The sequence below is a fragment of the Photinus pyralis genome, unplaced genomic scaffold, assembly GCF_008802855.1.
Source record: "Photinus pyralis isolate 1611_PpyrPB1 unplaced genomic scaffold, Ppyr1.3 Ppyr1.4_LG7, whole genome shotgun sequence".
Classification (NCBI taxonomy): Eukaryota; Metazoa; Arthropoda; class Insecta; order Coleoptera; family Lampyridae; genus Photinus; species Photinus pyralis.
The window spans coordinates 21,748,395-21,774,943 of NW_022170738.1; the positions used below are offsets into that span (position 1 = coordinate 21,748,395).

General features: G+C 36.2%; 7 protein-coding genes across 10 annotated transcripts in view; 3 read left to right on the plus strand and 4 right to left on the minus strand.

The window, feature by feature from the left end:
• Nucleotides 1-563: 563 nt before the first annotated feature.
• On the minus strand, nt 564-2,870 carry LOC116175835 (dynactin subunit 2). Its single transcript, XM_031494160.1, has 6 exons — nt 2,714-2,870; nt 2,192-2,661; nt 1,914-2,146; nt 1,701-1,864; nt 932-1,034; nt 564-879 (listed from the first exon to the last, which is right to left on the minus strand). Exons 1-6 carry the CDS (start codon nt 2,747-2,749, stop codon nt 701-703), a joined length of 1,185 nt encoding a protein of 394 aa, XP_031350020.1. The 5' UTR covers nt 2,750-2,870; the 3' UTR covers nt 564-700.
• Nucleotides 2,871-3,010: 140 nt separating this feature from the next.
• LOC116175834 (general transcription factor IIH subunit 2) lies at nt 3,011-5,845 on the minus strand. Its single transcript, XM_031494159.1, has 6 exons — nt 5,612-5,845; nt 5,359-5,560; nt 5,007-5,309; nt 4,463-4,716; nt 4,163-4,412; nt 3,011-4,087 (listed from the first exon to the last, which is right to left on the minus strand). Exons 1-6 carry the CDS (start codon nt 5,668-5,670, stop codon nt 3,962-3,964), a joined length of 1,194 nt encoding a protein of 397 aa, XP_031350019.1. The 5' UTR covers nt 5,671-5,845; the 3' UTR covers nt 3,011-3,961.
• A 134-nt stretch (nt 5,846-5,979) lies between these two features.
• LOC116175839 (myb/SANT-like DNA-binding domain-containing protein 3) lies at nt 5,980-7,104 on the plus strand. The gene is made up of 5 exons (XM_031494165.1): nt 5,980-6,187; nt 6,236-6,364; nt 6,419-6,686; nt 6,736-6,918; nt 6,966-7,104. The coding sequence occupies exons 2-5, from the start codon at nt 6,236-6,238 to the stop codon at nt 7,028-7,030; spliced, it is 645 nt and encodes a 214-aa protein (XP_031350025.1). The 5' UTR covers nt 5,980-6,187; the 3' UTR covers nt 7,031-7,104.
• A 5-nt stretch (nt 7,105-7,109) lies between these two features.
• On the minus strand, nt 7,110-8,243 carry LOC116175837 (putative nuclease HARBI1). The gene is made up of 3 exons (XM_031494163.1): nt 8,121-8,243; nt 7,775-8,061; nt 7,110-7,714 (listed from the first exon to the last, which is right to left on the minus strand). Exons 1-3 carry the CDS (start codon nt 8,198-8,200, stop codon nt 7,149-7,151), a joined length of 933 nt encoding a protein of 310 aa, XP_031350023.1. The 5' UTR covers nt 8,201-8,243; the 3' UTR covers nt 7,110-7,148.
• Nucleotides 8,244-10,386: 2,143 nt separating this feature from the next.
• On the plus strand, nt 10,387-13,220 carry LOC116175836. 2 transcript variants are annotated; one of them, XM_031494162.1, is made up of 4 exons: nt 10,387-10,491; nt 10,623-10,739; nt 10,835-10,948; nt 11,162-13,220. In XM_031494162.1, the coding sequence occupies exons 2-4, from the start codon at nt 10,628-10,630 to the stop codon at nt 12,016-12,018; spliced, it is 1,083 nt and encodes a 360-aa protein (XP_031350022.1). In that variant the 5' UTR covers nt 10,387-10,491; nt 10,623-10,627; the 3' UTR covers nt 12,019-13,220. The 2 variants fall into 2 exon arrangements, with proteins under 2 accessions (XP_031350022.1, XP_031350021.1); XM_031494161.1 differs by having other exon boundaries at nt 10,391-10,559; nt 10,612-10,739.
• Nucleotides 12,058-13,612, minus strand: LOC116175833 (protein ANTAGONIST OF LIKE HETEROCHROMATIN PROTEIN 1-like). Of its 3 annotated transcripts, none has more exons than XM_031494158.1 (4): nt 12,852-13,612; nt 12,625-12,800; nt 12,451-12,575; nt 12,058-12,399 (listed from the first exon to the last, which is right to left on the minus strand). In XM_031494158.1, the coding sequence occupies exons 1-4, from the start codon at nt 13,396-13,398 to the stop codon at nt 12,090-12,092; spliced, it is 1,158 nt and encodes a 385-aa protein (XP_031350018.1). In that variant the 5' UTR covers nt 13,399-13,612; the 3' UTR covers nt 12,058-12,089. The 3 variants fall into 3 exon arrangements, 2 of the variants coding, with proteins under 2 accessions (XP_031350018.1, XP_031350017.1); XR_004146363.1 differs by having other exon boundaries at nt 12,259-12,399; nt 12,451-12,583; XM_031494157.1 differs by having other exon boundaries at nt 12,625-13,612.
• A 3,980-nt stretch (nt 13,613-17,592) lies between these two features.
• The window catches only part of LOC116177311, a 29,147-nt gene continuing 20,190 nt past the window's right edge, over nt 17,593-26,549 (plus strand). Inside the window, exons 1-3 of the mRNA XM_031496251.1 lie at nt 17,593-17,701; nt 17,991-18,062; nt 18,116-18,553. Of these exons, the coding sequence (XP_031352111.1) occupies nt 18,002-18,062; nt 18,116-18,553 (499 nt within the window). The 5' untranslated portion in view covers nt 17,593-17,701; nt 17,991-18,001. The remainder of the gene's footprint in view (nt 17,702-17,990; nt 18,063-18,115; nt 18,554-26,549) is intronic.

The following is a 26,549-nucleotide window of genomic DNA, read 5'->3' on the forward strand; positions in this document are numbered from 1 at the left end:
AATATTTTCGTCGAAGTAAGACTGTAGGTTATTGCATTAAGAACTGGAAACACTTTACCAAGTTATCAAAAACATATTTAGCAGATAGAATCTGTGCAGCTCAAGTATTTAAAATATACGCATTATAAAGTGTTTGGGCATTCTCCAACAATAGGATTAAATCATTTGCATTTGCTTCAAATTTTCAGTCTTGCCAACATTGTAAAAATAAGGAGACGGCTTAGTTGGAGTAGTACGTCATATATGTAGTTTTGATATGGGAATGTTTTGTACAGTTTTCTTTTGTGTGCTTGTTTTTTAAGAATGAGCTAATTTACCTAGTTAGTGTAGGTATAACGAAATTAGTAAGTTTACATCATGCCACTTTGTGTTGTCTGTAATTGGGCTTGTCCTGTTGAGAATTAAATACAAATAAATAAATAAATGGTTGCTAAATTTTTGTTTATGTTTCAATTGCATGATCTTAGCCCCAACTTAGTTTTGATAATTCTTTTAGACTCGAAACCCTGGACGAAGGGCGAGTTATCTATCAAGGAACGAAATTCTCCTAATAAAAACTCTTGTTCTCATTAATAAACTTACATGTAAAACTCTTTATTATTTAACCTATTTCACAAATAAATTACATCATTTTAGAAAATAACTTAACGAATATTATGTTAGGAAAAAGCCTACACCCAAAAGCAGCATTTATTTGAGATTACTTTTTTAAAGCTTTAATTCTTTCATCAAAATTGACTATAGCCTTTTTGATTTCCTCCAGATTAATTGCAAAGCTTTCTTGAACGCCTTGAAGTAATGCTTGGTTATTGTTGATACTGTTCGACATTTCCGACTGTAGCTTTTCAACTTGGGTCAGAGTCTTCGTAAAGTCGGTGGCTAATAGAACAAACAGTTATTACTTTCTATTGCAGGCAAATAGTACACTTACATTTGTTATGCAGTGCTTCAAGTGAACTTAAACGCTCGATGGTTTGTGGGAGAATCTTAGCAAAGCCTTCGGTATTCTTCAAAATTTCATATAATTCCAAAATCTAAAAAATTTAATTTTTATGTAGATTTTCACTTTTTTGTTAAGAATAGGAAGCAATTCTTACTTTTAAGAACTTATAATTTGTAGTAATTTTATTCAAAAATATTATTACACAGGGTATCACAAATCGAGGGGGTTTACATGGGTTAACATTGTTATTTTAAATTAAAAATTAGATTAAATGGCTACAGTTTTGCGATTTTGTGTGCTGATTAAAATGCTGTTTAAAAAAATTTAAAATTCGGATTTAAATATGTTATTAGAAAAAGACCTAATCTATATCTATATAATAATAGCCACTCACTCGAACTGGGACACCCTGTATAGTATCTGAATGTAATTTATAGCGCTTTCGATTGACAAAACTTAGTATTATGAGGAAATACATGAGCAAACAAGATTAAAAAGCGAAACATAAGTTTTGATTTATAAGAAAAGGCGCATAATGTTCCAAACTACCATAGATATAATCTTATGAGATAAGCCATAAGATGAATTTAATGAGAAAAGACACAAAGAAAACGTCTTGCAATCACTTCTTAACAAACAATTGACAAGCCGCATTGAACTGTGTTTAAACTGTTAATTTGAAGATCTTTGAGATTCCAATGCAGTGCATGGCGAATAAGCCACCCTGTATATATTTTCACACAATCATACTACGTACCATTTGATCTTTGTTTGCGTCGTCCGATATTTTTGCTCGTTTCTCCGAAATAGAATCAAGTTTCTGACTAAGTGCAGTCAATCGTCCTTCAATATGATCCAACTGAGCCGAATCTAACATACTTGCTGTTGCACTGAGATGTTGCGCCGTCTCAAGTAAATTACCTACAAGACAGTTAGAAATTTATCGGAGTAAATATCAAATAAAACCAACTTTTAGAAGTCATGGAGGATAAACGAGACAATTTCTCAGATGATGCACCAAGAACAGTTTCCAAGCGATGCAGTCGGTGTTCTAATTCAGCTAAACGATTGGTATGAGCGAAACGTCCTTGTTCCGGCTTATAATATAAATGATAGGCTATCGCATTGTCATCACTTTGGGTATGGGATTCGGGGGCTTCAATAATGCTCGCCTTGAACTGTTCAAGTTGGCACAATAACTTCCTAAAACACAACTTTGAAAAAATATTTCAAAAATTGAACACTAACTTGACTTGCGCTCCTTGAGGATCTACTATACTAGATATTACATCATCCCCCAAATTTTCTTCCAGTTTCATATCGGTTAATTTTTCTAAAGCTTGCTGCAACTGTTCAGTCGTAACTAAACAATTATTATCAACGTTCTTCTCATTTTTAAACTTGTCAACTTCTTCAAAAAGCTCTTGCATTTCACATTTCAATCTTTGATACTTCTGCAAGGGAGTCTCGCACTGCCCTTGTCCTGCAAGCTCATAGTCGCCTGTAAGAGCATCATAACCAGTTCGGATACGTCTACTAATCCTCTCGGAAAAATCGGCCATGTTCGCATTAAGAGATTTGCCTTTGAATTTGTTAAACGCCTCGTTTGGTGAAATATCTATATGATCAACTGCATTGTTTTCTTCCTCGTAAAAATCTGAGGTTTGATCGGATTCCGGTAGATCATTAGTTGCGTACGTATCAGGTTCTCCATGAGCCTTATTAGTAAATGATTAACACAAAGTCAAATTTTACAATTATTGTACTTACGATTCCTGGTAAGTCGGCATATTTAGGATCTGCCATTACGACGGTCAAAATTTTATACTACAAACTGCAAAAGATTTTTACAAATTAAGGTTATGTGAATGATGTCACTTGACAGTTGCCAATCCTTGGATGTGGCTCAAAAGGCGAAATCTACGGACTCGTAGGTTTAAACCATACAGTATGGTCCAAAAATACTAGTCAAGTGCATTAGTGCCTATTTAACATCAACGGACATACAAACTTTTCCTACTTGTCATACAATCTACTAATTCTTTAACTTTTCCCCTGGTATCGTGCTTGTCATACATAGCTCGCTCATAAAAAAAAATTTCGTTACCTTGAATTCTTGAAAAATTCATTTCCTTTTATTAAGGTGCGGAGTTCAATTTTATTTTTTTACACCACATTTATTGAAGTTTATTCAGAACCGCATAGAAAAGAACGTAAGCACAATAAACTTTTTTTTATCAAATAAAACTGTTATTTTACAACTCGAATTATCAAGACAAAAACCATTAGTCAAAAAACGGTTAAACTGACAGGGCTAGTAATATTCCAACATTCTAAAAAAATCATTGTACGCCAGTCACAAATTCCTTTAACAACATTGAACCGAAGAGAAGATCTTATACAGTGTAAGTTTGTTTTTTGTTATTCAATGCACTTCTGTACAATTTATTTGTTTATTGTATACAATTTTCTTTAACTTCCAACTTTTGTTTTTGAAATTGGCATTATTTAACCTCTTTGCTGGATCATGTGTATGGAAAATGTGATTGACTTTCATCATACGAAATCGTTATCATTTTTGGTGTAAATGTTAATTTGTCATGTTTCCATTACATGCTCTTGCCACGAAGTTTAATTTCCATATTAGTTTGCCTATGTGGAAATTAACGAATTGCTTGATACTTTTTGAAGAACCCCTTTTTTGCCATGTAGAGACAATTCCCAGGACGGGAATAGCTGGTAACGAAGATTGTTACCACATCTAGCTGTGGTTGATCTCGCAACCCATCTTTTTAGACACCCCACGCACAGAGGGCTGTTCCCTAATGAGGGGTTCTAATTCGGGAATAATTGCAGTAGCAATACCTTCTGTTCTAACTATTATTACAACTGTTTGTTAAATTCGATAACCAAATTAATACAAACAATCTCACTTGGCCTGTTCATTTATTATGTGATGAAACTTGAGAATGTAGGTTGCTATAACTATTGTTTAATAAAAATAGTTTAACAATTTAACTAAGCTGCTTTATGTTGTAATACTGATGAGTTGGTAGCACAGCCTGGACATGTATGTAGTGTATCGTGAATAAATATATCACAATCAATGCAAAAGATCTTTTCACACTTTAAACAGCAGTACACCTGAAAATTAATCATTAAATACTGCAATTGGGAAACATGAACACATAGACACACTTCTGAAATTGCAATAAATACCTGCTTTTCCGTTTCACCAAATACTTTTTGGCAAGCATAACAAGAACTGACTTGGTTGTTAAATTCGCGCTCTTTATAACCGCCTACAGGAAACAAGTGATGATACGAGCGGGCTAAGTGTGGCGCTGACACTAATGTTAAACCGCAAACTCTACATTCCACAGGTAGCTCGCAGTATTTGCTACAACACTGAGGACAGTAATAGCCACCTGTGGTTAGTTTACTTCCTTCATCAACACTATCAACATGACTGAAAATGATTTCGACTTATGTGAAGACTTTCAAAATCGACTTACTTACCACATGCACATAGTTAGAGGTTCATCTGTTCCTTCCGTTACCATCTGATGGGGGAAACCCATTTTAATAAGGCTCGATTCCAAACAAAATGCTGCGGGTGGAGGTTCTACGTGTTGAAATAATAAATCCTTATAATGGCTGTCGTCTAAAACGACATTGTATGTTCCGTTTGTTTCAGATGCTAGTTGTTTACAAATGTGCACTTCGGCAGCTAGACCGACTATCGAACATCGAACACCTTCCGCTTTCATTGCCTATAAACAACGGAAATGATACAAAACGAATTCCCGTCACCAGGACCACTCTCTTAAATACTGTACAACTTAATTCATGGTACGCTAGTAATTTTGTTTATAAATTCCCCAAGGCACGTTTGGGCTCAGGGCCTGGAAAAATTTTTCCACACATGCGATCAATTGAGACAAATTAAATATGAATTTTGTTTTGTGAAATTTATAAAATCCAGACACAGAAATACACTTCGCTTTAAATGCATCTATAGATAACTGTACAAGTTTTTGATTCGCTTTACGCCGACACTTACATCAATTGTAACATTAATGTCGGTAGGATCACATGTTGTAAGACTTCCAATAATCACCAACACCTCTCGACTGGCATGCGACGGTAACAATTTCAAAGATTTAAGAGCCATATTTAGACCGTTCTGTAATGACGGCTCACCAAGCAACGAAGTACGATTTAAACCTGCAATAGCCTTGACGTGCTTGCGAGGATTTCCACTTAACTCGCTAATTCTGTCCGCCCGTTTATTCTGCATTATTATTATACCTAATTGACTGATGGGGTTTTGATCAAAAAATTCCTCAATGAAAAGTTCGAGCAGCTATAATGAATCAATTAAGAACACATTTGTAACATTCGAAAGTACGAACCTTAATGGTGCAATATAATCTCGTCGGCTTGAGGTCTTGATTAGACATCGACTCGGAACAATCCACAATAAGAAATAGGTGGCGCATCATTCCCAACTTCGTATTCTTCTGTTTTTGTGCTTGGCGCTTTCGTTTCGCTCGTTGGACAATATCGGCAACCGAGGCTTCCAGAAACCCTTCCTCATCTTCCTTAATTGCTTCCCTGTTGGTGAAAAAATCAGTAAAGAGAAGAACTGTAGTGTATCAATCAAACCAAGTTTTCTCATAGCCTGTTTCCCATCTGTACTCTCGAGGATCTTCTTCGTCTACCATTTTAAAGACCTACGGACCACAGTACAAGTTCTTTCTGATAAAATTGTACCTTTTAAGTTTTTTAATTAAATGAAAACATGAACGAAATTTGTAGGTTATGGAAGAGTTGTATTATATACAGAGACATTAGGCGATTTCTGGCGAGAAAAGTAACCTTCAGTAAGGGCCGGTTGTATAAAACTTTACTACAACCGAAGGTTGAACAACCGACGGTTCAATTCGACCTTCGGTTGGAAAACGCAGGCGTTGTATTAAAACAAAATATATCGGCGTTTGGGTAACCTGGAGCTGAAAAAAAAAATTGTAAAGTTGGTCATAGTGCAGGTTGGAATTCAACCAATCACGTAAGAGATGTGTTTGACAGGTATAAATATAAACAGCTGATTTAAATTGTGGATTTCTAACCAAAAAGTACACTTGTGAATTGCGATTTTTTTATCAGTTTGTCTTATTGTTGTTCATATAATATAAATTTTGTTGACTCGAGATTGGTGTTGAAGTTACCCTTTGTTACAAGGTAAGTGTATTGCGAATAAAATAATTGTTAGTAAATTGTAACTTGCAGATGAGTGTACCACGTGCAAAGCGTGTTATCTTTAGTGATAATGACATGAATATGTTAGTGGACTTGGTGTATAAGTATAAACATATAATTGAATGTAAGAAAACAGATGCACTGACATGGAAAGACAAGGTAAATAGCTAAATTTTGTACCTACTTTTAACATGGACATATTATTTAATATAGGATGCAACATGGATAAAAATATCAGATGCTTTTAATGCAAGCGTCATGGAGAAGAAGACACCTGAGCAACTACGTACCAAGTACGACAATTTGAAAAAGGATGCAAGGCGATACTTTGCAAAGCAGAGGCAAGATATTTATAGAACAGGTGGGGGTGTTATTGAAAATGTCATCAGGGATATTTTAAAACATATTTTTGAAAAAATACGGGTTATTACAACCCTTTCTATGGAAGGCATTGAACCACCTGTTGGTGATAGCGATTTTTGTAAGCATAACAGTTACACTTGTTTAGTATTAATGTGACGTGCTTATAGGTAGTTTAAGTACTTCTGAAACAAGCAACTTTGAAGAGACATCTAAGTCTGTGGCAGAGGCAGGTGATGACGACCAACATTTCACACAACCTCTTAATGATAAAATGCAAGATGTTGAAGGCATAGAGGTGGTATATGTAGAACCTTGTGTAGAAGAAAGTGTGGCAAGTACACCAGCAAACGGTAAGTGTACCTTAACACATTAACATTTATTATGTTGTATGTCACAGATTGGAGTACCTACACACCAACTATGTTGCGGACAAAAAAACAAAGAGATTTTAGACACTCATAAATTAAAAAAGGAAAATTTAAGATTAAAATGAGTTGCTATCCTTACAAATTAAAAAGCTAAAAGAAACAAATAGCATTGTATAAAAACTTTACTCTTTAATTTAATGTAATATTAAGTTTTATAATGTAGAAAAATAGTTAATAAATGGTTGTCTATAAAAGTTACGGTTTTCTGCTTCCACATGGTTCTGTGGTTGATCATCAATCACTGGTACAATAACATCAGGATCAACCAATGGTTCCCCTTCATTTCTAGCTCTTGCTAGGTTATGTAAAGTGGCACATGCAATAATAATTTGTTGTGCTGTTTGTAGCTTGATACGTATCCCTATGCTTAGTATGGGAAAACGACGTTTCAACACTCCAAATAGCCTTTCAATTGGATTTCTTGTACGGATCTGGGCCTCGTTAAATAATTGTTCAGCATCATTATTTGGATGCAGTAATGGTGTTATTAAATACTTCTGTATGGCATAACCAGAATCTCCTAAGATTATGCTGTTATTGAATTCACCATTCTCTAAGCGGGCATGAATCCTAGAGTTGTTGAATATGGTTTGGTCATGTGTAGATCCAGGCCATCTCACTACTATATCCAGCACTCGAAGAGATGCATCCCCAACAACTTGTACATTTAAAGAAAAGTATCCCTTTCGATTACGAAAGTACTCTGCATTGTGGCCTCCTACAAATTTTATATATTTGAAGTTACGAATTAGATAAATTGGCATAATTTATTAATTACCTGGGGATTGTATGCGGACATGGGTGCAATCGATGGCTCCTATTGTACGAGGAAATCTGGCAATGTTGTAAAATGCCAATTGATGATTTCTTATTTCCTCTTCAGTATTAGGCATACGAATGTAGTTTTCAGATAAAGTACAAATAGCAGCTGTAACTTTTTTTACAATCCGGCAAGCCGTGGATTTGTGGACCCCACTAAAATCTCCAACAGCTATGAGCATATTCCCTGTAGCATACAGGCGTAATGTTAATAACAGCTGGTTCATAGGTGTAATCGCCTTATTCCTATTGGAAATACACACAGAAATATTGTAAACAGTGATTAATTTGAAGTTTGCACTTACCTATTACTTATAGTTGCAAACTGGCCCTCGATTAATTCTAATAAAAAAAGAACAGATTCCTTTTGCAAACGAAATCTCATCGTAAATTCCTGGTCAGACCACTTTGTAAAATTATCCAGGGTATCGATTCCCGAAGTTAGTCGATATGCTCCGTGATGTGCATGTGATGTGACCGGCTGCCATGACGTCATGATCGTATACGATAGGGATAAGTTCAAGTTTAGCTGCATTCCCGAATCGCGAACAAACTGTATGCGCTAACCAATCACAGACAAGAATTGAACTGTCATTTGTCAGTTTTGTATTTTGTTTCGTTTTTGCATTAAGGATACTGTTATTAATAACCAGAAAATCCTCGAACAATTCCATGTTTTATTTCACAGAAAATATGTGAATTTATAGGTTAGGGCACTGAATAACCTCTATAGCAAAACAGCTGCAAGATCCGTCCTGTAGCTGGAACTGCGCATGACTTTCACGCAACGAGTGGTCTAGACCCAGGGGCGCTATTCTCGACACCGTTCGTTTTCGTACCATTCGAATTGAAAACGAAGGGTTTATTTACGAGTACTTTCATAAAATGGTATTCTTGACTGCTATTCGTTTATCAAAACGTATGCTTGGAATTTATGCGAACGAACGGCATGGCAACACTGTCATAATTTAATTTGACATTTCTTTGCGTGCGAACGAATTTTTTAAATTACAAATTATTTGAATTATTATGGAGAAACATAAAAAAACATGTACAAATTACTACTGAACAAAAGCAAATATTGGTTGAATTGATGAAAAGTAACAAAGAACTGCAAAGCGGCAAATTTTCTACCACATTTACATATAAAGATGCCCGAACCGAATGGGAAAAAATAGGACGCACGTTAAATATCATCCCTGGGGCAAAGCGGAACTGGAAGAGTTGGAGGAAGGTGGTAAAATCACTTTAGGGGGGAATATTGCAACATGTGTGCAATCTATACACCCAATTATTGCTGGGAAATTATACTTTTGAAAAAACCTAGAAAGCTATTTGTCTTTTTAACCACACTATTGATTCATGTATCTACCCCATTCTAGCAGCATTGAGTTCTTGTATATTTCTAGGGAAATATACATAAGCGTTAAAAATCTCATTTCAGTTCATAGCATTTACAATTTCTTCAATACATCTTGATACTAAAGGTTGTGATATTTCAAAGTTATAATTTGATCCTACGTCCATTTGGTAGCTTCCACAAGAAACCTCAACGTTACTAAAACCTTAAAAAAATCGCTAAAATTAAGACTGTACCTTGTAGCATATATCCTTGAAAATATTGATACTCAAATTACCTTGGTTGTTACGTATCAGTGGAACGATTTGCGGGGCGATGTAATCTTTTAGATGTACTAAAAATTGCGCTAATGCTTTTTAGATAAGCGAAAAACTTTTATGAAATACCCATCGCTAAGTTCATTAAATGGGTCCAACCGGCGTCTATGTGCTCGTCTATTTCTTACTTCTATGTCCTCTAACTCCTCTATCAACAATAATTGTACAACATCTTCCATTATCCGAATTTTTGTTTCGACTATAAAATGAAAACGTACACTATTTGAAAGCGTCTACAGATTTCCGCTCGCTGTAAACCATTCGGTTTCAATTCGTATACGAACTGAATACGAGCGGTCGAGAATAGCTCTTTAGTCATTCGAATGGAAATGCGCATACGCATTGGAAAGTCACTTGTCGAGAATAGGGCTCCAGTCGTTGCGTTCGATCAACTTTTCGCTCGATGTGGTAGGTTCGAGAATGCAGTGACATTCACGTTCACATCAAGGTCAGTCGATGTGAACAAAGCACATCTTCGGGAATCGACGCCGGTCTTTCTCGAAATGTACGTTCGCGCCTGACTCTACGATTTAGCTCTAAAAGTAATCTGAATCTGTAGAGCTAGAGCTGCTACTACTATTCATAACTTCATATTGATCAGAATCTGATGATGCATCCATAATAAACAGAAACTTAATTCCAATTATCAACAAAATATGAAAGATGAAACTCAATAAAATACACGCGATGTACTCGGGAAAAAATCATAACCTATAAATTGAAATTCGAACTGGCGGTTGACTAGCCAATCGCTACTTGGACTACAAGTTGACCGAACCGGCGGTTGAACCGTCGGTGTAGAGTCAACCTGAGGTCGTGCAACACAATCTTACAATTAACCTCCGGTTCAAATTCAACCTTTAGTCAACCGGACTTTATACAACCGGCCCTAAGACCGCTTTCAATTTCTGGCGAGTAACTAATGACGTCACGTCATACTGTAGTATGCTAGAGTAACCACTAACCAAGTAACATGCCCTTACCTACCTTCAACCTGGAGTAAGCAATAGTAAAGTTAACTTTCTAACCTCAATTTGTGAGGTTGGTTCTTTTATTTATGTTTACATGTGAGTAGTGAGTTTACATTAGTTCTTGGTTGATAGTTACTTTATATTCTAGATTACTTATAGGTATAATGGATAATAGTCTAGAAGATGATGATACTTTAGTGGAGGTGAAGTTCTTAATTAACAATGAAATTGTAACATTTTCGGATAGTGGGGTGGTTGCAACAGCACTAAAAACAGGTAGGTTAATTGCTTATATCAGTGAACCTCAAAAGGCATGTGTTCGTATAATACTAAAACCACACATAACAGAAATAAACACATTTTGTTTGTAGATGCCAATTTTGTGCTAGAGTACATATCAAGGGCAATAGAGGAAGGATTTTTAGAACAATTCGGTGTATGCAAAGGCACTTCAATTGCCGACATAGATATCTCTCGAATTTCTGGTATGTAGACGTTTATCCATTACGATAAGCATTATAATATACTTACAAAACTCCATATAAGGAGTGAACCGTTGTTACGATCAATCTAAAAGGATATGTCACTGTTTCTACAGATCAATCGTATCGTATATGGGACCCTTAAGGCAAAATAATTATAGTTTTTAGTATATTAAAGCTATCGGAATGAATTCAATTATACCATAATGTTTACAGATGAAACTCCTGAAACTATTGAAACCGCAGTCGCAGCTGCTGAAACCGACCAAGAAATCTGGAGCAGTAGAGGGAAACCGACCGACCTTGATAGGCGTGCTACAGAATACATGTTGGAACTAAGGAACTCTGCAAAATTTCAAACTTTATTTGCGGACAAAAAAACTGTAAAAATGTCTATATGGGGGAAAATTGCAGAGCTTCTAGGTAGTGCTGGATTTCCCCTAAATCCTAAAGAAGGAGGGAAAAAATGCTATCAAAAATTTCAGAATTTGACCAAAATGTACATAAATTTTATAAAACATGTAAAAACAACAGGAGGTGAAGCACGGGAACCACCACCTCATTATGACCTATTACATAACATTTTGGGTGATAAACACAAAATAACATTAGGGCATATTAAGGATTCACTGCAATTAGCAGATACTCAAGATGAATTAAATGTAATCCATCAACCACAGCCATGTGCAACAACTTCCCAGCAACCACTCACCCCCACGTCATCTTCCTCCCGATCACAGACACCCACATCATCTTCCCATCTACTCGAATCCTCTACCCCATTATCAAGATCCCATACACCACACCTAGATTCTCATTTCCAAAATATACGTAAATCGGTAAAACCACCCAAAGCAGATGTCATACAAACATTATTGACGATGCATAAGGAAAACATTGATATGCAAACTTCCCAATTTAAGGTATTAGAAAACCTCATGACTACACAGAATAAATTGTTAGAGCAGCAAAATGCCCATAAAGCCACAATAGTTTCGTTATTTGAATCAATGGTTAAAAAAACTACAAGAAAAAGAAGAAGACATTCTAGTGATAGCGATGATGATGATTAAAAAATTGTTTATATTTTTATATGTATATCTATTCAAGCAAAATCAGTATTTATAATTTTTTTACAAAGGAATTAAAGAGTTTGTGATATCAAATCGCGTTTTCTAGCCCCTTCACGATCTCTACGGCCAATATAAGTATCACAACTATCATGTTCACTTGATGTGACATCTACTTCATATATATCACAAGTTAACAAGCAAAAATTATGCAGTATACAACATGCGGTTATAATATCAATAGCCTTTTCAATGGTATATACATTAACAAAATTTAAAATCCTCCAACGGCCTTTCAACATGCCGAAAGTATTTTCGATTACAACCCGTGTCACACTATGTGCGTAGTTGTGTTTCCGTTGCAGCGGCATAATTCCAGTGTTCCTAAACCACAACAATAAATACCTATGTGCAATTATTTGTATTTGTGTCTACCTATACGGAGTTATTAACCATGACCTTAATGGATATGCGGAATCTCCCACCAAGTGGTATCTACCGTAAAACAGATTGAAACAGTTAGTTTCACAGATTTTTCCCAAGTCCGATTCTCTAAGTATCTACAAAACTATTAACAGCATGATTGTAGGTTTGCATAAACTATCTTACTCGTGCATCATGCACAGATCCTGGATAACCAACAGAAATATTAGTAAATAATCTGGAGGAAATACACACTCCTTGAAGGGTAATGGAATGGCAAAACTTGCGATCCTGATAACTGTCATGCTGCTCCTTGGGTATTTTACAAGTTATGTGGCAACCGTCAATAGCACCAATCACATCTAGGAACAACATATTACGCTGATTGCTGTGCGGTTTAAAAATGTCCTTACCTGGATAATTACAACGCTGTTGAAAATCATTTGCAATTTGTTCGCAATCTTCCGCATTAGGCCACTTAATATAAATAGGCATAAGAGAGCAGATAACTTTAATAATTTTCATGGTAATATAGAAAGCTTTTGACACGCTAACATTAAATCTATCACTGATCGACACTAACGTTTCTCCTTTGGCAAGGTACCAGAGAGTGATTAGGATTTCTTTCTCTAGAGGTATTATTTCAAACCCTCCTCTGTATTTTTTTACTGTTAATTCTTTTCCAATTGCAGTGGTCAATTTGAAATATGTTGACTTTATCATTCGAAAATGAATAAAAAAATCGGTATCAAGATAGTTTGTTATCCATTCCTCATAACAAAGTGGCATACGAAAATGGCATTTCCTTTGCTTTTGCAATACAATAAATTTGGTCCACTCAGGAACGGCTTTTAATAGAAAATGCATTACTATGTGCACACTTGTGGTCAAAGTATCATCTATACAAAACTCTTCTAATAATGCATTCATCCACATACTATTATTACTTAATATCGACATAGCCTATGTCACATAGGTACAAGTAAAAATTACAACAAAAACACAGAAACAAAACAAGGTTATGTTATGCCTAACTTTCGATTTTCAGGTGATCTTACTTCCATACAACCAATTACGTCATTAACGGTGATGTAATAGGTAACTTCCAGCATACTGGTACATACTCAGGTACACGTAAGTTACCTCGCAAGAAATCACTTATTGATTATATACAACTCTGTGACAAATATTTAGGGTTAACAACTTTTACCGTGGCTGGCAGCACGCTAAACGGATCGGTAAGTAATATTTTAGCCCAGACTAAAGGCACGCACAAACGTCATTACTTAAAGGCTACCTCAAACCAACGCGAATTATTCGCAGTGGCAGTGAATTTTTCGCGGCCAAAAATTCGCTCCATTATTGCGGCTTATGGAAACGCTCAGCCATACGCGTCAGTTTGCCGTTGCAACTGCGATTGTGCAACGATTTTTTCGTCGAGATTTTTGTTTCGCTGTCAACAGCGTTTATATCGCGCGATTTCTGTTTCGCAAGCAAAACAAAATGTCAAAACTGAAGGTGTAATAGAAATTGTTAAAAAATGAAAAACAACTGAATGCTGCCTTAAATGTTAAACAACTTTTATTTATTTTAACTCGGGAACGATTGTATTTAGGTACATTGGGTACGAAGAATTGAAATATTGAATAATATACAGGGTGTTCCATTAAAAAATGCAATATTGGAGTGCCACGCGTTTATGATCTACCCTGTATAATTAAAATTACTACGGCCTAGTGGACATTAAAGAAACTTTTGTATTTTGACCTTGATGATGATCCATTGCATGATCTTAAGCTTTTTAAGAACTGAACTATTGTAAGACGTCTTAAGGGCTTTTAAAGGGGCGGTTGCTTAGCATTTTTTGGATCGGTTGTCGAAGAGGTAATTATTAACGCGCATTTTAGAAAATGTGTTCTGTGGGCAACATAATTGTGCCATCGTGGCGCCTAAAATCGGAAATGGATGTTAGTTAACTACCGAAAAACTTACAGTAAACTATTTCGGTTTAAAGCTTAGTAATCAGAAAATTATATTTATACGCCGATTATATAAATGCAAAAGTCCTGTTAATTATCATGAAAGTATTTTGTTAACTATTGTTTAGATAAATAAATAAATTTATTTAACGTTCATTTTAAAGTTACATTGTTTACGATTTCGCACATTTTCTCCGATACAAACTTGTACAATCGGTAATTGTTTCTAATTAGTTGGGACATTCTTATTTCATATTTTTCTTTCTTCTTAATTTTTACTCATGAGTAAGTCTTTTGTACAACCTCATTTTATCTATAAAACGTACAGGATGGCCAAATAAGAATTCCAGGTACCGTATCTGGGAATCTGTCCATCGTAGAGGCTTGCGATAAAAAAAAGTTATTACTAAAACGGCCACGAGAAAAACCTGGAAAATATGTTTAAGTTCCTGAAATGACCGCTAGGGGGCGTAACTGCAATCTGGAATCTAAAAAAGTGATGTTTCTGTGAATTCCGCTATATTAACCTAACAAAAAAATGTCCGGTCTTTGAAGTCGACGATAATCTGAACCTTTTTTATTTGACAATTTTTGCTGTATCACTAAAAATGAAGTGGTGGGGGGTATTCAAAAGTTTCCGTAAAAAACACCCTGTATCTTCCAAACGGCTAAGCCGATTTAGACAAACTCGGTTACTTCAAAAGATCTATTGTTCAGCTGCAAATATTATAATATTAAAGTTTTGTTAGTTTCACATATCGCCACTTGAGGGCTTTTTTCGACATTCCGACAGAAATGGCTAATTTTCTCAAAAAAATTAAATGCATTGGTTTGATTTTTTTTTCATGAAAAAGTAGCTAAATGATGCCTAAACAAGCTCGCGAAAACCGCATCAACCTACGATACTTACTAGCAAAAGCAAAATTTTGACTCGACCACGGATTGTCCGTACAAATCGGTGTATAAAAGCACGAACGTGACGTTAGCTCACCAACAAGATACGAAGAATCGCATACGATTTTTAGTAGGAAAATTTTTTGCAACTCGGCTCGTATTCGGAAACCAGACTTTTGATCCGGCTCATATTCAATAGCATGTCTCTTTTCGCTCTCATCAAGGCAGATATGTACAGGTACCCCATACCTTCACTTCGCGTTTAATGTACAAACTCCTTTTAAATATATATTTTTATATATTATATTTTAAATATATACAGGGTGCCCCTTATGTGTGGAATATAGTATATATCTCGGTAAATATCGACTGTCTACAACATTTTTCTATATGAAAGTTGTTACGCCACTGCCTTGCAGTTTAGGCAAACATATTAAACATTCATTGCGATGAAAACAATTTTACTGCCAATTTCGTTTTGCCTTCAAGGTTTAATAAGAAACGTGAAAATTAATGAATAAATAAATGTTCATTTTGTACGATTTATTCGCTACGGTGTGAGGCACTAGGCGAATTTCACTGCCGCTGTCGTCGCGGAATGTTCGCTATCGCTGCAGCTGCGAATAATTCGCATTGGTTTGGGGGAGCCTTATATCACTTATATGTCGCCATGAAGTAAATTGTCGCTAAAACTGTTCGATTCCTTTTCATCTTACTACACAATTGCAATACATAATAACACTCCCCGCAGGGGTTGGAACCCATATGAAATATAGGTTCCGGTTCCGCACTATTTAGGTGAATCATATTTTAAGAGTTCCGGTGCCGGTTCTGTGGCTTTGGTGCGAAACTAGACGGGCGTGTTTTCCGCCGCGGGATCAACGCAGCGTTTTACACCGGAATGAGATACAACGCGCTTATATGGAATAAACGTTGGCGCGTTGCTTGCAGATGTGTTGTACCCTTCGATCATAGTATGTATGATCGAAGGTTGTACCCTTCTCTTATATATATGGTTGTACCAAAGAGTAACCATAATCTCTTTGGTTGTACCGTGACTCCCTCAGCACCGCGCAACCGCAAGAATTTGAATTTGCTTTAAAGCGCCAACGTGCCAGCGCTTGATTTGGCTATACCTACCTATTACCACAATTCCTGTTGACTACGGCAAAAAAAATATTTCTGTGTGGTGTGGTGTTACGCAAACATGAAGTAAGCGAGAACACAAATAAGTTAAAGAAGAGGTAACATACTAAAAATGAATATTGTTGATTATACCTAATATGTTTTTCTTCTCGAATTAAAGCAACCGTCTATCTGTCTACTTTAGCTAAGTATCAGTCATGATCCTTTACAGCATAGCATGGTACAATCTTTACAGCATATGGAATAAACAACAAGACCTATAACGTTATTATTTATTATAAACTAATTACATAATATAGGTAAGCAGGTAAACTAAATTAACTTCAATCAATTACGAGTATAACGTTTGCAGGTTATGTTTATTATTCATCCCTTGGATGATAAAATAAATAATGGTCGAAGATTTACCCCCTTTGATTATGTAGTAGTAATCAAAATTTACCCCTTCCACATACAGTTCAACGCAAATTCAAATTCTAGCGCGTTTGCGATTGCGCAGTGCCGAAGCCACCGAGGGAGTCACAGTGCAACACATCTGCGAGTGTCAAAAGTAACGGTTCAAGATGGTGCTACTTGAATGCATTTTATATCTTTAAAACCACCACTGGGGATAAAAATAAATGACCCATACGAAGGGGCAGTGTATAAATGTTATGCCCAGGAGTACCTAAAGCCATAAAAAACAGATCATGTTTCCTATGCATTTTAAACCGCTCTATATAAACGGTCATTGTAAGCTGTTCTAGGACTTGCGTCTCGGAGGTCGGATAGCATATTATAATATACAAATCTTTACTAATTGTAGAATTTTGCAATCATCCACTCCAGTGATTACCTTGATATTCGGCAAAGAATGTGCAAATAGGGCAGACGAAAATTAATCATGCGTTTTAGTTTTTGTTTGCAATGTACTAGATTTCAAATTTGTACCTAGTTATTTTGGGGGGAATAGATGAAGCAATCGCTGTAAGTTATAACCTCACTATATTACAGCGTTGTAAATACACAAATCAGAATGTTTGAAATATATATGATTCCTATTGTTTATTTATAACGCTACATTTCAAACAAAGGTAAAAACAATTTAATGATACCAAAATAAATGTTTTATTATTTCAAGCACCATTCAAAATAACAATTCATTTCCCGCCAACTTTTCATAGTGGCACCACTGGCGTGCAGTGGAAAATGTAGGTTTTTGTCCATCACAAGCGTTATTATTAATTCCGCAACGCAATTTTGAGGTAAAATGCATTAGTTTAGTATTTCAATTGAGCTAAGAATTTTGAAACAAATAAAATTAAGGACAATTTTAGTTAGTAGTACAAATGTGCTTGACTAATGAACTACAAAATTTTACACCACAATGTTGTGAACCTGTCGTATTTTGCTTCTATCACAGTTCAAGGCAACATATTTTTATGGCGCTAAATATAAAATTTAAACTAATTAACCGTTTCATTCTTTTTTCTCTATGAGTTAAAGATGTACAAATGGCTTTCTAAGTGTATAACCTACAACTTTCAATTTCAGAATTAAATGCAATGGATATTAAGGACAAAGTAGATCCCGATGATGTAAACAAATCGCCAAAGGTAATTAGAGGCAAGTATCAACAACTGGCTTTCGTTGTTCACATATTAAAATTAACATTACAGCCGCAAAAGAGGAAATAGGCAAAATTGATGTACTAGTCTGCGGCGAATGCCACAATGCGTTCCACTACATTGACGAGTTTCAAGAGCACAAAGAAAAGGGTAAATGTTCTGGTCCGTCGGCGATCCGGGACAGTTTCAAAAATGAACGTGAACCGCAAATATGGGCCTTTATGATTTGGAAGCACGCCCATTTAAAAAGGGTAGAAGGCGACGGTCCACAGTCATCGTGGCTTGTATATCAAAAGTGGTGTAAGCTCGACCCGAAGGAGAAGGGCGCGTGGATAATCGCGGCGAAAAATCTACAATCGTTTTCGAAAATATCAAACGCTAAAGTTCAGGAAATTAAGACTGTGATTCATAAAAACAAATCGGAAAAACCTAATAATTCAGTGTCTAAAAGCATCAGTGGTGACGATTTATCGGAGGAAGGTGAAATTTGTGAGTATTATTATACATTTATTGTAATATATTTCAGAACAAATCAGAGACAACTTCGGGTTTTATTTGAAAGTACAATTTGTTGGTTATAATGGAACATAACCTAACTTAGCTTATGTTAGGGCATGGCTATTGAATGTTAATTAGGCCTGTTGTTTGAATCGACGAAAAACGAGTTCTCTGTTTTTAGGTTAGAATGTTTTGCGCCCAACTTATCATTCGGTAAAATACGATCGGGTGGCTTGTGTACTTTGCAAAAACGCTTGTACTCCTTGAAAATGTATTTTACGCATTCAATCTACTGTGCGACTAGTTAAAAAACAAGCTCCTTGATTACATATACGTAACAGCTAAGTGGCAGGGAGCACTCGGTTCAACTCCTGTTGTCAGTTTGTGCAGGGAGATTTACGCATAGACAAGTATTATAGGCTAAAGTCTACAACAGCAAAAAAAAATAGAAAAATTTATCATGATTAATGGGTATAAACATCGCTCCTTGCTTGGAAAGGAATTCGGCAACTGTGTTACATTGACTGAAAGTAAAAAATATGTAAAAAAATAACTGTGATTAATATGCCCTTACTTCACTCTTGGACTGAGTGACAATGCGGTTATTGTGGCCATTTTGTTCGTCCGTTCCTACAATTCTGTCACTACCGGATCTTTATTTTAAGAGCTATTGTCTTATTGCAGTTCATTGTGCGTATAAATCCTATGTACGCTTGTTGCATTTTGATCATTGAGTCAAAACTCAAAATCCATACATGGAGAACCAATCTTGATCTAAATCCCAAGTTGATGGAGGAAGAGGTTCGATGCATTGATGGAGAAAAAGAAAATTCGTTCTATTTGCATCCGTGGTCATTCCTTTAGCCACTGTTTATCATGTGCACATGTTACATTTTAAGGGAAGGTTAAACGCACATGAAACAAGTTAATAAGCCATTATGCAAACATAAATGACGAGAGCGTATTTTTTTCCTAATAATATTAATGCTAGTATAACGCAGGGCTTATAAATTCAAACAAAATTTAAAAAGAAATCAAATCAGTTTCGTAGGTAACAAATGCCATGACCAGGAAAAAGTACCGGTAGGCACGAGTTCCTTACCCCATTCTCTTTCAAATGAGCCACCTATCGTCGAAGTCTATACAGTTTAATAAAAAATAGTGGAGCGTATACAAATACCTCGACAAATACTATGCGATCAAAAATGAGTTGCTGTCGAGTCGCCTTTGAAATTTTTGTTTAAATGGAAAATCGTATTTCACTTGAACTTCTAAAGGCGATTCGACAGCAACTCATTTTTGATCGCCCGTTACATACAAATTTTGAAATGGGCATTAGTTTTACTTTTATTCGAAGTGTCTTCTACATAGGGCAGCTTTGGCTGAAACCCCGCCCACTCAAAAATAAAGGTAAAATAAAATAAAAATAAAACTTTTTATAAATGCTTTCGTAAATAGCATTGCGCATTGTCTACATTAGAAATTTCATTGAATACCTTCATAAACAGAACATACAGCATGCGTTAACAGTAATTTTGAAACCGGTATTAGTTTTAGTTTCATTCAAGGTGCCTACATATGATATTTCGTTTAACTGCTTTCACAAATAAGAAAGTTGCCATTGCGCATGCGCAAAACCAAATTTTACAACTGGTGTTAGATTTGTCTTTATGCCAAATGCATATGTATAAAATTTCATTTAAATGCTTTCATAAATAAGAAAGCTGGCATTGCGCATGCGCAAAACAACATTTTGAAACAGTCGTTAATTTTACTTATATTGGTAGTGTTTACATATAAACTTTCATTTAAATATCTTCATAAATAAAAAAAGTTAGCATCGCACATGCGTCAAACCAAATTTTTGACACTGCGCATGCGAAAAACCAAAAAATATGGATATGCACGGAATCCTTGGTCCAAGCCCTTTCAAATGAGTCCTATATCGCCAAAATCGGTTCAGTGGTTTAGAAGGAGTACGTGTGACGGACAGACGGACGGACATCAAAGTGCAGCCAATAGCGATTTTTCATTTTGAGGAAAATACGCTAAAAATAACTTATACGTGCGCAGGCTAAAAGAGCAAAAAAAATTATTGCGCAGGCGCAGACGTACATTTCTTATTTCTAAAGCAATTCTATTCAATGCTTCTTATAAAAACAATTTGAAATGACATGTAAAAAGAGAACGCGCATGCGCAGTGCCAACTTTTATCTCTGGCCGGAATTTAAGAAATTTTAACAGAAGGTTCAATTACAAAAAGAAATTAGACTGACATGTCATGCTAAATTTTTCGGAAAAAGTATTAATGTGGAATTGCTTTTTTGTAAATCATTTACAGTTACTTATGTTTATATTAAAATGTTATTAAAAAGTCTTAGTTTTGTTTATTTATGATTATTTTTGCGATTTACAGTATGTTATTTGGAATTTTTTAGTCGTATTTAGTGCATTTTTCACGAAAATTTAACAAATACTACTTATTCCGTCCGCCTAAGTGTTTCAGATCTTAACCGAGATCCTCATCGAGATCTTAACACTGAGAGCATGTAGAAAGCATTTTTTATGTAATAATTCGAAGTGTACACCAAAATACACCAAAGCTGTAATCATCAGCAAACAATTGACAATTTGAGTGGTGTTGATAGTTGTTTATTGTTGGGAGATTTGCTGTCGAAACGTGTTTAGATTTGTTCCACATGATTTTAGTCCCCGTTATAGACTAGTTTCCCACATGTCATGCAGAGGACGCCAGTAGTAGTAGGTAATTGTTTGACATTATGAAATAAATACCATTGAATGTAAATACTATTAATGTTCTAAATCGATTGTGAAAAGTGTATACAGTGTCGAACAATCAGCTGAATTGATTATTTCTAAAACAAATGCAAATAGATATCTGAAAATTTGTACGGGGTGGTTCAAATTCATGGTTCATCATTTGGATTTCCACAACAATGGGATATGCAGTGTAGGTTAAAACAACGCATTTGGAATTTTTGAAAAACCTTGGAAAATAACTGAGATATCACCTAAAAACTGAGAAAGTAAAATTTTGTTTTCATTTTCCCTAGCTTAAACGGTCGGAAATGGACGATTCCCGTTGGCACTTTCTATTTTCCACTTTTTTTCGGATAATCTGGATCTGTTACCACAATTTCCATAGCACGCTAGAGGTAGAAGCTACAGGATACTACTTTCTTATTTCTTATGACGCCTTATTGCATTTTTACGGAATGAGATGGAGAGCAAAAAAAATAATGACATGTCACACTCTATAGCTATAGATACTGTTAAATAAATTTAATAAGAAAAATCGAAAGTTTTACATTCATTTCTCCACAAAACATCCACGGGTAACTAGATCTTGCTGAATCAACATCATCATTCCATAAAAATTCAATATTAGTCCAGTCATATTAGGATATAATCTCGGATATAATATTGCCTAAAAATAATTCCCTAAAACGGCCAAAACGGGATATTATCCATATGTGTTGTGAAAGTATCCATTAACAACGTATAAAAAATCAACACTTGTGCATGCTGTGCTACGGCGAACATCTTGGAAAATGGCGGCCGATTTTCACTTTTTTATAACATATTTCCCCAAACGTTGGAAGTGTCCTTCCACTTAAATGCAGTCACATGTGATCAAACTTCCCTCGTGATATTCCAACTAAGATTGACAGTAAAGTAAACCTTTCCTAAGCACAAGTTACTCGTTATTAGGATGAAAAGTATAACTTTGGTACCGGGGACTCTTTCAAAAACTGCTTTTAGTGACCTTAATAAAGGTAGATCTCTCAATTTGCTTTGGACTGCTTCTTATAGAAATAAACCGATACAACGAAATATCGAAGGATCCTCATTAGAATCAATTTATTTTAATCTTACAAAATACATTTTATAGTTAACAAAAATGCATCAAATTCATGTCTTGGTCATTGAGATAACGCTCTTGGTCTTTTTCCCAACGATTTTGACACGTATACTTTTTCTCCTGTATATAAATGACTTACCTCAATTCATTGACAATGGAATTACGTTTATGTACGCTGACGACACTGCAGTAGTGGTGAGTGCTGACAACATCCGACCACGCTTTAGAGAAACTAAAGTTGGTCATTAAGGAATTTATTTCTTGGTGTGGTGCAAACAGACTGGACATAAACTCAGATAAAACTGTGATCATGCGTATGGCTAAGTTCGCTCGAACTGCAAGTCAGGATCATCAGATACTCATTGAGAACGTGATGATTTCTTGTGCTCCTCATACAACCTATCTGGGTGTCAAAATAGATTGCAATTTATCATGGAACTACCACGTTGAACACGTTATCGCCAAGTTGAATTCTGCCTATTATTTGTTGTTTCAATTAAAGCAAAAATTTGATTCCAATATGCTAATTAGAGCTTATTACGCAGTGGTCACACTTGAGCTACAACATTGCTTGTTGGGGATCGAGCAGGCAAGCATACAGACTCTTCATTCTTCAAAAACGCATAATTCGTCTGATATGCAACCTCACATATTTAGAAACGTGCAAATACACCTTCGTAAAATTTAAAATCTTACCATTGCCCTGTATTTATATCCAAAAAATTCTTCATTATGTGCATAAAAACATTAAGAAATTTGTTACAGTAGGTAAAATGCATGAACACAACACAAGAGGGAAACACAACATTGCAATTCGCAAACACAACCATACCTACTATAAAACCTCTCCATTTCATACAGCCTCGGTACTGTTGAATCTCCTCCCAAAACATTTAAGAAATCTCAACCATCATGAATTTAAAACAAATCTCAAAAAAATATTACAAAGCAACTCATTTTATTCCGTACAGGAATTCAAAGAACATATTGCTATTCTAGGTTCGCTTGATATTTTATAGTATAGTCTATATAGTATGTATACAGTTTTTATGTCGTTTGTTTATTCTAATATGTCTGTTATATAATATCCCTTGACGTTTCGATAATTGTAATTCACAATTCTAAGAATAAATCACTATTATTATTATTATGGTCGGTGTTTCTTGTGAGAACTCAGGTCTAGCCTGGTTAACTAATCGCACGGATTAAAATCAAGTAACGATCAGTGTCTGTGTCTGTGTCTGGTGAAGTTATGTAGGGTCCTAAAAAAAATAAATAAATAAAAATCACACATGGGCACAATAAGCCAACGCTATCAGGAAAGAGGAAAACAAAACAAAACAAAAATCATTATAATAATTCCTGTAATTTTATTAAATGGAGTTTATTGTGTAAGTGTTTTTATTATTATTATTATTATTATTATCGGTGTTTCTTGTGAGAACTCAGGTCTAGCCTGGTTAACTAATCGCACGGATTAAAATCAAGTAACGATTAGTGTCTGTGTCTGTGTCTGGTGAAGTTATGTAGGGTCATTAAAAAAAAAAAAAAAAATCACACACGTACATTGGACATCTAGGGATAATGTAATTCGTACTTACCAACATACCTATTGATGGGCATTATTATTATTATTATTATTATTATTATTACGTTTTGATCAAAATCCACGTGGTCGCCAAAAATGCATCAAATTCATGTCTTGGGCATTGAAATAATGCCCCTAGTCTTTTTCCTAACGATCTTGGTGCATAAATAACGATTTTGACATGTTTTGATCAAAATCCTTGTGATCGCCAAAAATAGATCAAATTCATGTTTTGATCATTGAAATAATGCTCTTGGATTTTTTTCCAACCATCTTGGTGCATAAATAACGATTTTGACATATTTTGATCAAAATCCATGTGGCCTCAGAAAAATAATTTAACATTTTTAAATCACACACATGCGGTTATCAAATGATCTACTCTTTCAGCATCAAGATAATGCGTTTGCAAGCCAATCGGCCACTTTTAAAAAGAGTTAGAGCGCACACGGACGGATGACAATACAAAACTATAAAGGATCTGAGGATCCTTAATAATGAAAAGTCGCAAGTGTTCTGGAATGGATTCATGCAATCTGCAATGGATCAATGTAGTAAGGATATTACCAAGACAATACATCTTCGTTTCATGAACCAAAATTCTCTATGTTCAGCATTGAATTTTGCACCTGATCACAGCAGAGATCAAGGCTGATCGTGTATAGTAACCCTTGATTACCTATTATACCTACACGAGACTATACATGTAATAGTTTTGTCCGGTGACAAGAATGATAGTTTGAGCTCTGTGATTGTAAGGCTGGGCAAATCATTCCTCGGATCTGTAATGAAAGTGAGGAAGGCAGTGCTCAATTCACAACATGATGCCAGGCCATCCTCATCACATGCAATTCTGACAGCTGTTACTTTAAATTCAGCTTATTATGTGACCCTGGTCCTAATGGTGTGACTGAGGAACTGAAAACTCTTCGCTTGAAAGTGTTCTCCTATGAAGTGATTTGTAATGGAGCTGCAGAAAGCAAGGAGCTGCACTAGTTTCTGTCAAGCTTTCTTCAACTGCAGAAATTTGAACAAAATTCGAGTTTTTCTTACTAACTGTTAGAGATAAGGCAATAGTTATAAGCATCGACAAGATGTATTTTTTTATGTTCTTCAACTTTAGGCAGAACATATTAGCCATAGGCCCTAAATAAACGATTTTGATTGGTTGGCGCTAAAACACTGTACGTTTTGGCCGTCGTTGGTCAATCGCACGGACGTCTTGTCCTCGGTCTTGTCTATTGTGCAAGCTTGCCAAATTGATGTACTTTTTGATCAGCGGATTGTGAGTATGTTTCGCTACGTCATTACAATGCACATACAGGGTGATTCCTATAGTACCTGCCACCGTTTGGGAGCGTATAGGGGGTGCCTAGGGGAAGTCTTTTCATATAGGACACTTGGGGTCGGAAATCCAAAATAAGGGCGCCAGAACCAAATTTATCTTCTGGAATTTCACGCCTGTATGTAGGCAACCCAACCGACCGACGTTTCGCGCGGAGCGATGCAGAGCGAGTTAGCGCGAGGAAGCGACATGGGAGGGAAGGAGGGAAAACGACAGTCAAAAGCAATAACGTTTACAAGTGTTCAACGTGGCCACCGTTGTTCTCAATGCACTTCCTACATCTAGCCAACCACTCCCCTCGAACTCGCGTGAAGACTCCTATGTCCTGGCGAACAGCCTCTCCGGCCATGACCACGCGCGCAATTAAGTCCTCTTCGGATTCGACGGGAGTCTCGTAGACGTGCGCTTCCATCACACCCCACAAGTAAAAATCTAATGGGGTGATGTCGGGCGAGCGGGCAGGCCACTCCACCGCATCTCCACGGCCGATCCATCTGTCCGGATAGGTTTGGTCCAAGTGTTCCCTCACCTGCCGCCCGTAGTGAGCAGGGCACCCATCGTGCTGGAACCAGTGGTCCCAGTACAAGTTCACTGGAACATCCATTAAAAGTTCTGGTAGCACCTCGCGCAGGAAAATCAGGTAATTATGGGCATTTAGACGCGGAGGGAGGATGTAAGGCCCCAGTAGGTTGTCCCCCAGGATGCCAGCCCAAACGTTTAAAGAAAACTTGTCCTGGTATCCTCGCGTAAACGTTTCATGAGGATTGTGCTCCGCCCAGTAGTGGCTGTTACGAGGATTGAAGGTCCCCTCTCTTGAGAATCCTTTCTCGTCAGTAACTAGCACGCTCCTCAGAAAGTTCGGATTAGCTTCTTCCTCCTGGACGACTAAGTTGCAGAATTCCAGCCTCCTTTCATGGTCACCCGGCCGTAACTCTTGCACTTTCTTAAACTTATAGGGTGTAAGTTGTTGTTGTTGGCGATGTTCCACACTGTGTGTTGACTACAACCCACCTGATCTGCTACAAGTCGAGTGCTAGTACGCGGGTTTGCCTCGAAACGTTCCAACACATCCTCCTCTAAGGCATTTACCAACGGGCGATCGCGATCACGGGCGCTAGTGGGCTGCGAAATAGGAGGAGGTCGGTGTAAACAAACAAACTTTTCGAAATGG